Genomic DNA, 13,143 nt, shown 5'->3' with positions numbered 1-13,143 from the left:
GACTTCTGGGATGCTTGCCAGAGAAACCAAATGCTGTTTGACCTTCCATATCCCAACTCGGGGCATTTACCTCTGGCTGTCCCTCATGCCTGGAAGGCTCTCCTCCTCATCTCTGCCTCCCGGCTTCTCTGACTTCCTTAAAGTCCCAGATAAAATCTCACCTTCTATAGGAAACCTTTTCTGATTCCTTCTTAATTCTAGTTCTCTTTGCTGATTTTGTCCAATTTATCTTGTATAGGTCTTTTCTGCACGAAGTTGTTTGTGTGTTGTCTCCCCTATTACACTGTGAGCTCCTTGAGGGCAGGGACTGTCTTTTGCCTTTCTTTGTATCCCCACTCTTGGCATCGTGCGTGGCACATAGAAGGCACTCAATAAATGTTTACTGACTGATTGACATGGCCTTCAAGGACCATTTAGATCTCCCTAATTATACCCCTCTTAGGTCTATGGGTAATTTCATTTTCTTTCTCTGGGATATGTTAGATCTCAAAATGTAGGACAATTTGTCACCCTGTTAACTTGGATGAAATTGCCTGAGACTCTGCTTTTCTGAGTGAAACATTGTAGTGCCACCACACACCTCAGAGTAATGCATCAATCAATTAATTAATAAGTAATTAAGCACTTACTATGTCTTCCTTACTGTGCTGGTTCTAGAGATATAAAGAAAGGCAAAAACATCAATCTGCTCTCAAGGAGATCACATTCTAATGGAGATGACATGTAAAAAAATCATGTACATCCTATATCTACATCATAAATGTATGTGTACGTATGTTTATATATATACACACACACATATATGTATATGTATATGTGTGTGTATGTATATATATATATATATATATGTAGAGAGAGAGAGAGAGAGAGAGAGAGAGAGAGAGAGAGAAACAGACAAGCGCATACAGATGGGGGAGAGCTAGAGAGATGTACAAATAGATGGAGAAAGACAGAGAAAAACAGGTAGAGATAGATACCCCACCTGCCCCAGCAAACACATACAAAAAAGCAGAAATTCCCATCTCTCTAAACAAAGTGCCTTCTTCCTCTCATCTCCACTTTCTCAAGAGCCCACTTCCCATTCCTCCTGACTCTCAAAATCATTCTTGTGCCTCCATCTTGCCCTGTTTTCCCTTAGGCAGAGAGAGGAAGACAGGAAGACAGCCATTCTTGCTTTCTCAAAACTGGATTCGTCTCTTTTAGCCAAGGGCTTTTTAGGAAAGAATCTCTAGGCTTTAGTTTCCCCATCTGTAAAAGGAGAGTTCTCATGTCTCCAGCCTCTTTCAGTTCTAAGTCTATGTTAATCTATGCTGTTTTTATTTTAAACATTCAGTAAGTCAGGCATCACTAATGGGGGCAGGGCAGGATTCTTCCCTACCCCTCCTTTCCAGGATTTCCAGAAATTTCTAGAGGTTCTGCTGGCTATTTGTTGAATATGACATCTTCTAATGGCAAAGTTCTTAGAAACAGAGTAGGCATGTAATAATTGCTTATTGATCGGTTGGTTGAACCGGAGATAAGAAACCTCTTCAACTCTGAGTATCAGCTAATGCTTATTACAGCCTAGGTCATCTATTAGTAACTTTGCATTTATATAATGCTTTAGGATTGTTGCAGTGGTTAAAGGGATAGATTTGGAATCAGGGAGAGCTGAGTTCAAATTCAAATGCCTCAGACGCTTATTAGTTCCATGACCCCAAGTAAGTCATGTAATAGTTGCCTCAGCCTCAATATCTGTGAAATGGGGAAAATAATTCACTATTACGAGAATCAAATGAGATAACATGCAAACAAACTTTAAAGCACTATACAAATGCTAGCTATTATTATTATTATTATTATTTACAAAATGCTTTCCTCAAAATTTCCCTGTGAGGTAGGGAATGGGGAGGTCTCCATTTACTGATGAAGAAATAGGTATATGCTAAGTGTGTAACAACCAGCTCACTCCACCCAAAAAAATGTGCACAAGACCCACTTCTAAGTTTAACTTACATTATGAGCATTTTCTCTCTCACTTTCATAAGTCTAGATATTCAACAAGACTATGAATAAACGAATCCCTCATTCATAGCCTTTGCTGATTTCCAAGGTGTAAGTGACATCGAAGATTTAACAATCGGCTTGAGCTGGCTCAAGTACACACTTGAAACTAAGGCTCAAATTGAGTGAATCGCCTGAGGTCACACAGTCAGTAAGTGGCAGAATTTGTTGACTGCCCCAGCCCCGTGTTCTTTTTATGGCACCACACCACACATATATAGATACATTTATACATACTTTGTATAGAGCTATATCTTTACATACAGAAAGCCTTTATTGTAAAGCAGTATCTCCATGACTTTTGCATGATTCAAATCTCAGAAGCTCTGAAGAATGAAGTATTGTCGTTACCTGTTGTGTTGAGTCCAAAGAGAAGAGGACAAGAGACTGCGAATGCCAGCACCCAGACCACGGTGATCATGAAAGAAACTCGCCGGCAGGAGCTCTGGCCAGAGCTGTATTGGTAACGAACTGGCATGACCACAGCTATGTATCTGAAAAAAGGAATTGGCTCCAAAGACAGTGGGAGGGACACACCATCACAGAACCACAGGATATTAGAGTTGAAAGGGATCTCGGTATCCCATCCACACCTGGACAAAAATTCTCTAAACACAACAGAAAAGTGGGCCTCCAACTTTGGCTTTAAGGCCCCCAGTGAGAGGAAATATTTTCTAAAGCAGCCTGTTTCACTTTTGGATGGCTCTAAATGCTACGATTTTTCCTTACCTCAAGCTTAAATTGGCTCCACTGTATCTTCCTTCCCCTCTTTTTCTTTTCCATTCTCTTTTCTTTTTTGAGATGGTATCTTTTTAAAATATTTTATTTCCCCCCAATTACATTTTAAGACAACTAACATTTTTTTTTAAGTTTTGAGTTCCAGCCCTCACCCCACCTCCTTCACCGTTGCCCCTAGTTCTGCCTTCAGGGTCAAGATGAACAAATCTATTTTCTCTTCCTAAGCCAGTCGCTCCAAAGACAAGGCTCAAAATGGGGACGCAGATAAAGGAGGCAAGAAAGTAAGGGAGAGTAATCAAAGGAAGGTGCTCAAGATATGTGTACAAAGAAGTAGAAATGATTTTGAGGAAGTTAGAAGGAGAAGGGTGATTAAGTGATAGCAAAGTAAGTGTGAGGATACGTTGCATAGGACAGAGAAAACGAAACAATGAAAGAGAAACTGTTAATGTAAGCATGGAGAATGCTGGAGAACCTCTTCTCTCCACCCCTCACCCCTGCTAACTCCAGTGCCTTCCCTCTGGGATTGCTTTCAATTTATCCTATTTATATCTTGTTTGTACATAGTTGCTTGCATGTTGTTCCTCTCATTAGACTTTAAGTACCTTGAGGTAGGGACCCTACTCTTGCCTTTCTTTGTATCGATAGCACTTTGCACACGGCACTATGTCTGGCACATCCTTGGCACTTATTACGTGCTTATCAACTTGACTTCCCTTAGGTCTGCTTAGCTGGTTCTTCCATCCCTAGCCTAGCTGAGGAATCATATAACCTCATTTTTGGCAACTGTGGGTAGCTGGTGGTAGTGAGCTATGGATCCTGTTTCCATTTCACATGTATTCTGGCAGAGAAAGGGATGCCACTAGAACCCAAGCTCCTTGAGAGGTGGAGACTGTTCCAAGCTGCCGCCCCTTCTTTATATCCATAGCACTTAGCAAAGAGCCTGGCATACAGAAAGCCTTTAATAAATGCTTGTTGACTGACCAACTGAGCTTAAGATATTTCACTCTTCCAATAATGTACTCATGGCAAGTACTGAAATACTGATCAAACTCTAATTTGTTTTAGCTTTTATAAAGAAATCCAAAGGAGTTTTTGTGAAGGGCTTGATCTAGAGAGCTTTTAAGGTCTCTCTAAGTCTAACAATCTATGATTCTATTTTCCTTATGGAAACATGATGGGCACTTTCCAACCACAACGTAAAAAAAATCAGTTGACATGCTTTCATTCAACCAAAATATAATCTCTTTATGGACAGGGATTTATGTACCTTCTCACACATATGTCCAGTTGTCTGTCTGCTTGGAAGTTCTACTGTCATTTCAAACTTGAAAGTTTTAAAACCAATCCTATCATTCCCTATCTCCCCCCATCCCCCACCCCACCATAGCTGGTCTTCTCGTCTCTAATTTTGTGAATGCTACTTCCCGTCTTCCAATCAACCTCAAGCTCTGAGTCTTGATATTTTACACGTTGTCTCCTGAAGTGTCTCTGGAATCTCTTCCTTCCCTACTCCTTCTTTTCCCATTCTACTTCAAGTTCTGATCAAGTTTAGACAATGGCTATGTTCTCCTAGGAGCAGCTAGATGGTATAGTAGACAGCAGTGGATAGAGTGTCTTCATCTTTCTGAGTTCAAATCCCTCCTCAGATACTTACTAGCTGTGTGACCCTGGGCAGGTCACTTAACCTTGTTTGCCTCAGTTTCCTTATCTGTAAAATGAACTGGAGAAGGAAAATGACAAACCACTCCAGCATCTTTGCCAAGAAAACCCCCAAATGGGATCACGAAGTCAGACACAACTGAAAAAATGATTAAACAATAACAACAAAAAATGTTCTCCTAGCTAACCTCTCCAAGGAAACTGAGAGATCATCTTGTTCAAATCTCTCATTTTCAGATGAGGAAATTGAGGCCCAGGGACTTGCCCAAGGTCACACAGACATGGAAAGCGGCAGAGCTAAGATTCAAACTGACATCTGCTATATAATTGCCAAATTAATCTTCCTATGACAGTTTTCATCATGTATCTTCCTGCTAAAAACTATTTAGTTCCCCAAAGGATGAAGTCCAAACTTCTTAGCCTGATAATTGAAAGCCTTCCATGGTGTAGTCTCAACCTATCTTTTTACTCTGATTTTCCACTATACCCCTACCAGAAACCCTTTATGCCGGCTAAATTAATCTCTCAACTATTCCCCCATAATGCCTTGTAGCTTTCTAGCACTGTGTTTTGACTCACATCCTTCTTTCACCTCTAATGACATGGGGTATTCTTTCCTCCCCTCTTGGCCTATCCAAATGCTGCTTACTCTTCAGGGCCCAGCTCAAGTCTTCCCTCCTTTGGGGAGCCTGTTGTACTTTTTGCCTTACCTATGCCCTTTTGTCACTTAATCATGTACTACCTCGTAATGTACTTTACCTTATTATATATGGTGTGTAGGGGGTATTCAGGGAGGACTACCACCTCTGATGTGAGGGCTTGATGAGCCCTTTTCAGGGCTATGCATCCATCTTTGGTGTCCACCTGGCATTCAACTCTCACCTGTGGCTCCAAGAAGCTGTAGCATGCACAATGGCCATACCCTACTGAAGTGTCTTGGCAGATAGGCTAAACCAAGTTAAAGGTAACCGATAGCCCTCAAACCTGTCAGTGAGTTAGGCGGAATGTCTTTTCCAAGCATGTGAAGACTTCCCCAGTGGAATGGGTGAAGGAGAATGATTTGTTCCAATGGCCACGAAGGTGGCCGAAGTAGGTGCTGTGAAGAGCTTAGAGCTTGGTCAGGCATAGAAGACGCCACGGTCATCCACTGCATCCTGGTCTTGATTTTTGTTCTGCCCTTGGACTTTGATGACTCAGGAAAAGAGAGTGACACTGATGACTTTGTGCAGCTCTGCCTTACTTAAATCCAATTCACGCCCAAGTCAAGACATCACCTGTGATGTCATTGGTTCTCTTCAAAAATGAAGGACGAACAACAACAACTTTATTATATTGAACTGTTATTTAAGCGTTGTTTCTCCAACAGGAACCTATGCCACTTGAGGGTAGGGACCACGTCTCACACTTCTTCATATCACTCACGGACCTAGCACAGTGTCTTACGTACAAGAGGCACCAACCTAGTGTTCATTCTTTTCTGTAAACCTTGGACTTGACATGCTAGTGCCCCCTATTTGCTGCTTTCCCTTTCTCTCTCTCTTTTTTCTTTTGCTATTAAGGAATTGGAATAATTTATTCATTTAGGATTAATCAGATATTATCACAATACAAAGTCCCAAACATATGAATGTGTTTTGTAATTATGTTATAGTGTTCTGGTTCTCAGACTAGCCCATAAAATCCTATGCACTCATACATACATACACACATCATATATGAAACAATTTGAAAGCTTCAAAGTATTATTTAAATGTGAGAGCCAGCGAAGAACAAAATCTGGTGGGTTCTAGCAAGCTGGATGGGCTTCAAATATGGGCCCACCAATAATAGATTGTGACTGCTGTCTGAGGACCAAGATACTACTGGCTTCAATAGTTTGGTGAATCTGTTAATAACAGATAACAGTCAACAATGTGACACTTCTGCCAGTGATGCAGATCAAAATCTACTCATGCCTTCTGTACATATAGCTTCCATGGGTATGTAATGGCAATTTTTTTCCTTATATATTTAATTTATTGAATATATTTAGTTTTCAGCATTAATTGTCACAAGAGTTTGAATTACAAATTTTCTCCCCATTTCTACCCTCCCGCCCACTCCAAGATGGCATATATTCTGGTTGCCCCGTTCCCCAGTCAGCCCTCCCTTCTGTCACCCCACTCCCCTCCCATCCCCCTTCTTCTCTTGTAGGGCAAGATAAATTTCTACGCCCCATTGCATGTGTATCTTATTTCCTAGTTGCATGCAAAAACTTTTTTGTTGTTGTTGTTTTTGAACGTCTGTTTTTAAAACTTTGAGTTCCAAATTCTCTCCCCTCTTCCCTCCCTGCCCACCCTCCCTAAGAAGGCAAGCAATTCAACATAGGCCACATGAGTATCATTATGTAAAACCCTTCCACAATACTCATGTTGTGAAAGATTAACTATGTTTTGCTCCTTCCTAACCTATCCCCCTTTATTCAATTTTCTCCCTTGACCTGTCCCTTTTCGAAAGTGTTTGTTTTTGATTACATCCATCCCCTGTCTGCCCTCCCTTCTATCATCCCCCCTTTTTTGTCTTCTTCCTCCTTCTTTCCTGTGGAGTAAGATACCCAATTGAGTGCGTATGGTATTCCTTCCTCAGGTCAAATCCTATGAGAGCAAGATTTACTCATTCCTCCTCACCTGCCCCCTCTTCCCTTCCTAGAGAACCACTTTTTCTTGCCACTTTTATGAGAGATATTTTACCCCATTCTATCTCTCCCTTTCTCCCTCTCTTAATATATTCCTCTCTTATCCCTTAATTTGATTTTGTTTTTTAGATATCATCCCTTCATATTCAACTCACCCTGTGCCCTCTGTCTATAAATATATATACACCTACATATATACATACATAGACACATACATATGTATATATATGCATACACACACACACACACACATATATATATGCATATTCCTTTCAGCTACTATGATACTGAGGTCTCATGAATCATACATATCATCTTTCCATGTAGGAATGTAAACAAAACAGTTCAACTTTAGTAAGTCCCTTATGATTTATCTCTCTTGTTCACCTTTTCATGCTTCTCTTGATTCTTGTGTTTGAAAGTCAAATTTTCTATTCAGCTCTGATCTTTTCACTGACAAAGCTTGAAAGTCCTCTATTTTATTGAAAATCCATATTTTGCCTTGGAGTATGATACTCAGTTTTGCTGGGTAGGCGATTCTTGGTTTTAATCTTTAGCTCCATTAACCTCCGGAATATTGTATTCCAAGCCTTTCAATCCCTTAATGTAGAAGCTGCTAGATCCTGTTTTATTCTGATTGTTGTTCCACAATACTCAAATTGTTTCTTTCTGGCTGCTTGCAGTATTTTCTCCTTGACCTGGGAGCTCTGGAATTTGGCGACCGTGTTCCTAAGAGTTTTCTTTTTGGGATGTTTTTGAGGAGGCTATCTGTGGATTCTTTCAATTTCTATTTTACCCTCTGGCTCTAGAACATCAGGGCAGTTCTCCTTGATAACTTCTTGAAAGATGATATCTAGGCTCTTTTTTTGATTATGGCTTTCAGGTAGTCCAATAATTTTAAAATGATCTCTCCTGGATCTATTTTCCAGGTCAGTGTTTTTTCCAATGAGATATTTCACATTGTCTTCCACTTTTTCATTCCTTTGGTTCTGTTTCATAATATCTTGATTTCTCATAAAGTCACTAGCTTCCACTTGCTCCAATCTAATTTTTAAGGTAGTATTTTCTTCAGTGGTCTTTTGGACCTCCTTTTCCATTTGGGTAACTCTTCCTTTCAGGGCATTCTTCTCCTCATTGGCTTTTTGGATCTCTTTTGCCATTTGAGTTAGTCTATTTTTAAGGTGTTGTTTTCTTCAATTTTTTTCAGTATTTTCTTGGGTCTCCTTTAGCAAGTCATTGACTTGTTTTTCATGGTTTTCTTGCATTATTCTCATTTCTCGTCCCAATTTTTGCTCCACTTCTCTAACTTGCTTTTCCAACTCCTTTTTGAGTTCTTCCATGGCCTGAGACCAGTTCATGTTTTTCTTGGAGGCTTTTGATGTAGGCTCTTTGACTTTGTTGACTTCTTCTGGCTGTATGTTTTGGTCTTCTTTGTCACCAAAGAAAGATTCCAAAGTCTGAGACTGAATCTGAGTGCGTTTTCGCTGCCTGGCCATGTTCCCAGCCAACTTACTTGACCCTTGAGCTTTTTGTTGGGGTAGGACTGCTTGTAGAGCAAAGAGTACTTTGTTCCAAGCTTGAGGGGATGCGCTGTTGATTTCAGAGCTATTTCTATACAGCCAGTTCTGCCACACCAGCACTCCTCTTTCCCCAAGAACTGCCAAACCGGACCTGATGCAAATCTTAAGCAGGCTCTGCACTCCTGCTCAGATCTGCCACTTAATTCCTCCCACCAGGTGGGCCTAGGGCCAGAAGTAACTGCAGCTGTAGTTCTGTAGCTGCACCACCCCCACTGCCCCTGGGGCAGTGGCTGAACTGCAAACTCTGTCCCCTGCAGCTTTTCCCACTAACCTTCTCTGTTTTCTTTGGTGTTTGTGGATTGAGAAGTCTGGTAACTGCCACAGCTTACTGATTCAGGGTGCTAGGCCCTGTTCTGCCCGGCTCCTGATCTGGTTGGTCCTGCCGCCGCAGACGCTGAGCTCTGCTCCCCTCTGCTCCCTGCATGATAGACCTCATCCAGTGACCATCCAGGTTGTCCTGGGCTGGATCCCTGCTTTCCTGTGCTATTTTGTGGGTTCTGCAGTTCTAGAATTTGTTCAGAGCCATTTTTTATAGGTTTTTGGAGGGACCTGGGTGGGAGCTCACGCAAGTCCCTGCTTTCCAGCTGCTATCTTGGCTTCGCCCCTGTAATGCCCTTTCTCTCTTTTTGATTTAGGTTTACTCTATTTAGTTTTCCCCATAGAAAATGATGAAGGTTTTAGCAGCATCACAGAGCAATGGGTTTGAAGTTAGAGGACCTGGGTTCAAATCCAGACTCTGATGCTTACTACCTGAGTGGCCCTGAGCAAGTCAGGTCACTTATCCTCCTTGTGTCTTCCTCATCTGGAAAATGAGGTTGTTGGACTAGGTGGCCTATGACATCTTTTAGAAAGTGTTAAAATTAAAAAAAGAAAAGGAAAGGAAAAACTGGGGGCAGCTAGGTGGCACAGCAAATACAGTACCAGCCGTGGAGTCAGGAGGACCTGAGTTCAAATCCAGCCTCAGACATTTGACACTTACCAGCTGTGTCACCTTGGACAAGTCACTTAACCCCAATTGCCTCCACCCCCCCAAAAAAAGAAAAGAAAGGGTTAAACTTTAAAAATGAGGAGAAAGTTCACAAAATTATATATGCTTTAACAATTAATCCTGGTCCCATATGGAAAGATATGGAGAATTAGACTTTTATTTCTCTTAATTTTTTTCTTTCCTGATTGACCCCCTTTTCTTTCTTTTCCATGGAGCCACCTGGTGCAATCCTGTCTGTTTAATGCTAAATTAAAATCAAAATTTCTAGCTGATGGATTCAGTTTGACAGGTAAATTAGCTGTCTCATTCCATCTAGAATCTGCTCTCTCTATTCGGCTCTGAGCAGAGAGCTTAGGACAATGGTAATATAATACAGCACAACAAACATTTATTAAGTTCCCACTATGTGCCAGGCACTGTGCTAAGTGCTGAGGACACAAAAAGAGGCAAAAGACAGTCCATGCCCTCAAGGAGCCCCTTTCTCAGCTTCCTCTCAATCTTCCCCATGAGCTTCAGGATTATCCTTGCTGGTCATCGACCTCTGGAAGTATTGCCTTCTGATTGGCTCCTTGCACAATAAAGGTCTGGCCCTCAAAGATTTTTCCCTTGGGTGTTAGGTGAATTTTGATGGTATTCTCTCTTTTTTCTTTTCATCTTTCTATCTCTGTCTCCCTTTCTCTCTTTTTCTCTCCCATCTATCACCCCATCATCATTGCCTCCCACCCCACTTCCCCATTCTCTGTCCTGTTTGGATATCCTGAAACAAATCCAACAGCTGGATCTAACTACTATCCTTGCCCTTTAGGTGAAGGTGTGGCTTTTATACCTATTGCCTTGGACTTGGGTTTAAGTCAATTCCCTTTGGATGACCTAGAACCACAGAATCTCTTTGCATTAATTCTCCCTAAGTCCCTCCCAGTAGCCCCTTCTTTTGAGTGATGCATCCTATTCTGGTTGCTTAGCTCTCTCGAAGATCTCACATGAAAATTCTCTTCCTAGGGACTCTCTGGCTGTCAAGTCATCGGCAGAACTGAGATGACAAACATGCTCTGGAGCCAATAAATAACAGATGACTTTCCCTACTAGCTTGTTCCTTCCTGCTTCTGGGAAGATGAAGAATTCAATTCCCTTTAATTCTAAACCTATCCCCTTCCCATGAGAATCTCCCCCCTTAAGCACACATACAGTTAAATATAAGAGGCCAGAGGAAGGAATAAGTTTATTTACAGCCCCCTACCATGAGCCAGGCACTCCTGTGCTCAGTGCTTTACAAATACTATCTCATTTGAATCTCACAACAGCCCAGGGAAGTTGGTGTTATCATTATCCCCATTTACAGCTGAGAAAACTGAGGCCAACAGAAGTAACTGGAAAGGGTCCGAGGTGGGATTTGAACTCAGGTTTTCCTGACTGTAGGCTCAGCGCCCTATCCACCTGGTCACCTATCTGACTCTAATATATAGACACACATGCATGCATGCATACATGCATATATATAAATACATATTTATTATAAATATGATCTACCAAAAAATCTATAAACCAGACAGATATATCCATAAATAATATATACATATAATGCATATATAACTAATGTACACATACACACACACACACACACACACACACACACAGGGTCATAGACTTGGAGCTGGAAGGAACCTCAGAGGCAATCTGTTCCAACTCCCCTTTTGAAGAAAATTGATGCCCAAGAACACTAAGTGACCTACCCAGGGTCATACAAGTAATCATCATGAGAGGTGGGAGATCATCTGACACCATACCACAGATATGCATATATATGTGAACACACAACAAATAATAGTTTAAGGTACCCAATATCAATAAGAGTAGGTTCATGGAAGCACATAAGGGCTCAATAAATACTTAACAATGTATTGATTGATTGACTTGCCTCAGGTTCCTTTAATCAGGAAATTTCTTGGCTCTCCTATTTCATTAGCACCGCCTCGCCCCCTTATCTATATAGGCCAAAGCCCAGGCTGAAGAGTCTATTTATGTGAATGCCTCCTTCCCTGTAAGAAGATCCTTTTAGTTCTGGCCAAGACTCAGGAATGTAAATCTTGATTACACAGCAAGTTCAAATAGTGTGGCCTGGATTTTTCTAGAGGTTTTATTGTCTCTAGAGCAATAGTTCTCAAATTTTTTGGTCTCAGGACCCTTTACACTCTTAAAAATTACCAAGAATCCCAAAGAGCTTTTGCTTATGTGGGTTATATCTATTGGTATTTACTGTATTAGAAATTAAAACTGATGAATTTTTAATATTTATTTGTTAATTCACTTAATAATAATCCTTTTATATGTTAACATAAACAAATTATTTTATAAAAAATATATTTTCCACAACAAAAAAAAGTAGTGAAAAAGAGTGGCATTGTTTTACATATTTTCGAAGGTCTCTTTAATGTCTAGCGTAAGAAGTTGATTTTCACATCTTTTTCTTCACTTGATCTCTTGTGATATCTTTTTAATTGACATGTATAAAGAAAATTGTGCCTCATACAGATAGGCAGTTGGGAAAAGGAGGAGTATTTTAATAGACAAATAGTGGATTGGGGACATGGTACCCCCAGGATCTGGAAAATCTGAACAAAATTTTTTGGGCCCTCCCTTTGTACCAGAGAAGAAGTCTGAATTATTATGGTATTAAAAGATAAAATATGTTGATATTATACAATACTATACATGTATTTTATACATTTCTGAATTTTTAAACTTTTTTCTATGTTGTCTGCTGGCCTTCATGTATCATCTTGGCTTCCACAAAACATCTAAAAATTCTCATTTAATTTCTTATGCTGATCCTCAATATATCAAAACCATGATGGGGGAAGTTGAGATGTGGAAGGGATGACTGTATTGTGAAAAGTGTTGACTTTGCAGACCCCCTAAAGGATTGCGGGACCCCCCAGATGTCCACACTTTGAGGCACTGGCGGCATGGTCCAGAGGCAGTCTCTGGGGCTACCTAAGGCCTTCCTGAACACAACTGCAGCCTTGCAGCAGGGATTCAGATTGGACCAGGCTCTGGAATGAAGGCAGGGAGGCAGTATTTGCTTGGGTTCCTAGCCTGGTTTATGAAAACTTCTCATTTGTTGGAGTATCTTCTGAGGTGCCAGTCCTTCCAAAGAGCATCAGTGATCATGTAAATCTCATTTTCAGTCAAAGCATGAAGCCACAGGTGCTAAAATGAGCAAGAGGCCATCAGAAGGTCTGAGCCTCAGCTCCAGGATTGTAGTGGAATTGATTCTTCTCTCAAAAACAAGAGAAAAGGGCTTTCGTTAAGTTAAGGTAAAACTCATTTGAAATGGCTAAATATCTCCTGGGTTAGGGTAGGGAATAGCTGTGATTTCATAGGACCCTGCTATCACCTGTGAGCCCTGATGTCACTCTATATAAAAGCATATCTGTGAGGAGGTCACTGTTTCGCTATCCCTG

The 13,143-nt window shown here is 40.9% G+C and overlaps 1 protein-coding gene across 2 annotated transcripts in view; it reads right to left on the bottom strand.

Moving 5' to 3' along the window:
* The window catches only part of DRD3 (dopamine receptor D3), a 62,255-nt gene that overhangs the window by 24,545 nt on the left and 24,567 nt on the right, over window positions 1-13,143 (bottom strand). For both annotated transcript variants that reach the window (XM_036746606.1, XM_036746607.1), the window contains exon 3: window positions 2,395-2,537. In XM_036746606.1, the coding sequence (XP_036602501.1) occupies window positions 2,395-2,537 (143 nt within the window). The remainder of the gene's footprint in view (window positions 1-2,394; window positions 2,538-13,143) is intronic.

The sequence above is a fragment of the Trichosurus vulpecula genome, chromosome 2 (assembly GCF_011100635.1).
Source record: "Trichosurus vulpecula isolate mTriVul1 chromosome 2, mTriVul1.pri, whole genome shotgun sequence".
Taxonomy (NCBI): domain Eukaryota; kingdom Metazoa; phylum Chordata; class Mammalia; order Diprotodontia; family Phalangeridae; genus Trichosurus; species Trichosurus vulpecula.
The sequence above is the reverse complement of the archived record's forward strand: the minus strand, read 5'-3'. Positions and strand labels throughout refer to the sequence as shown.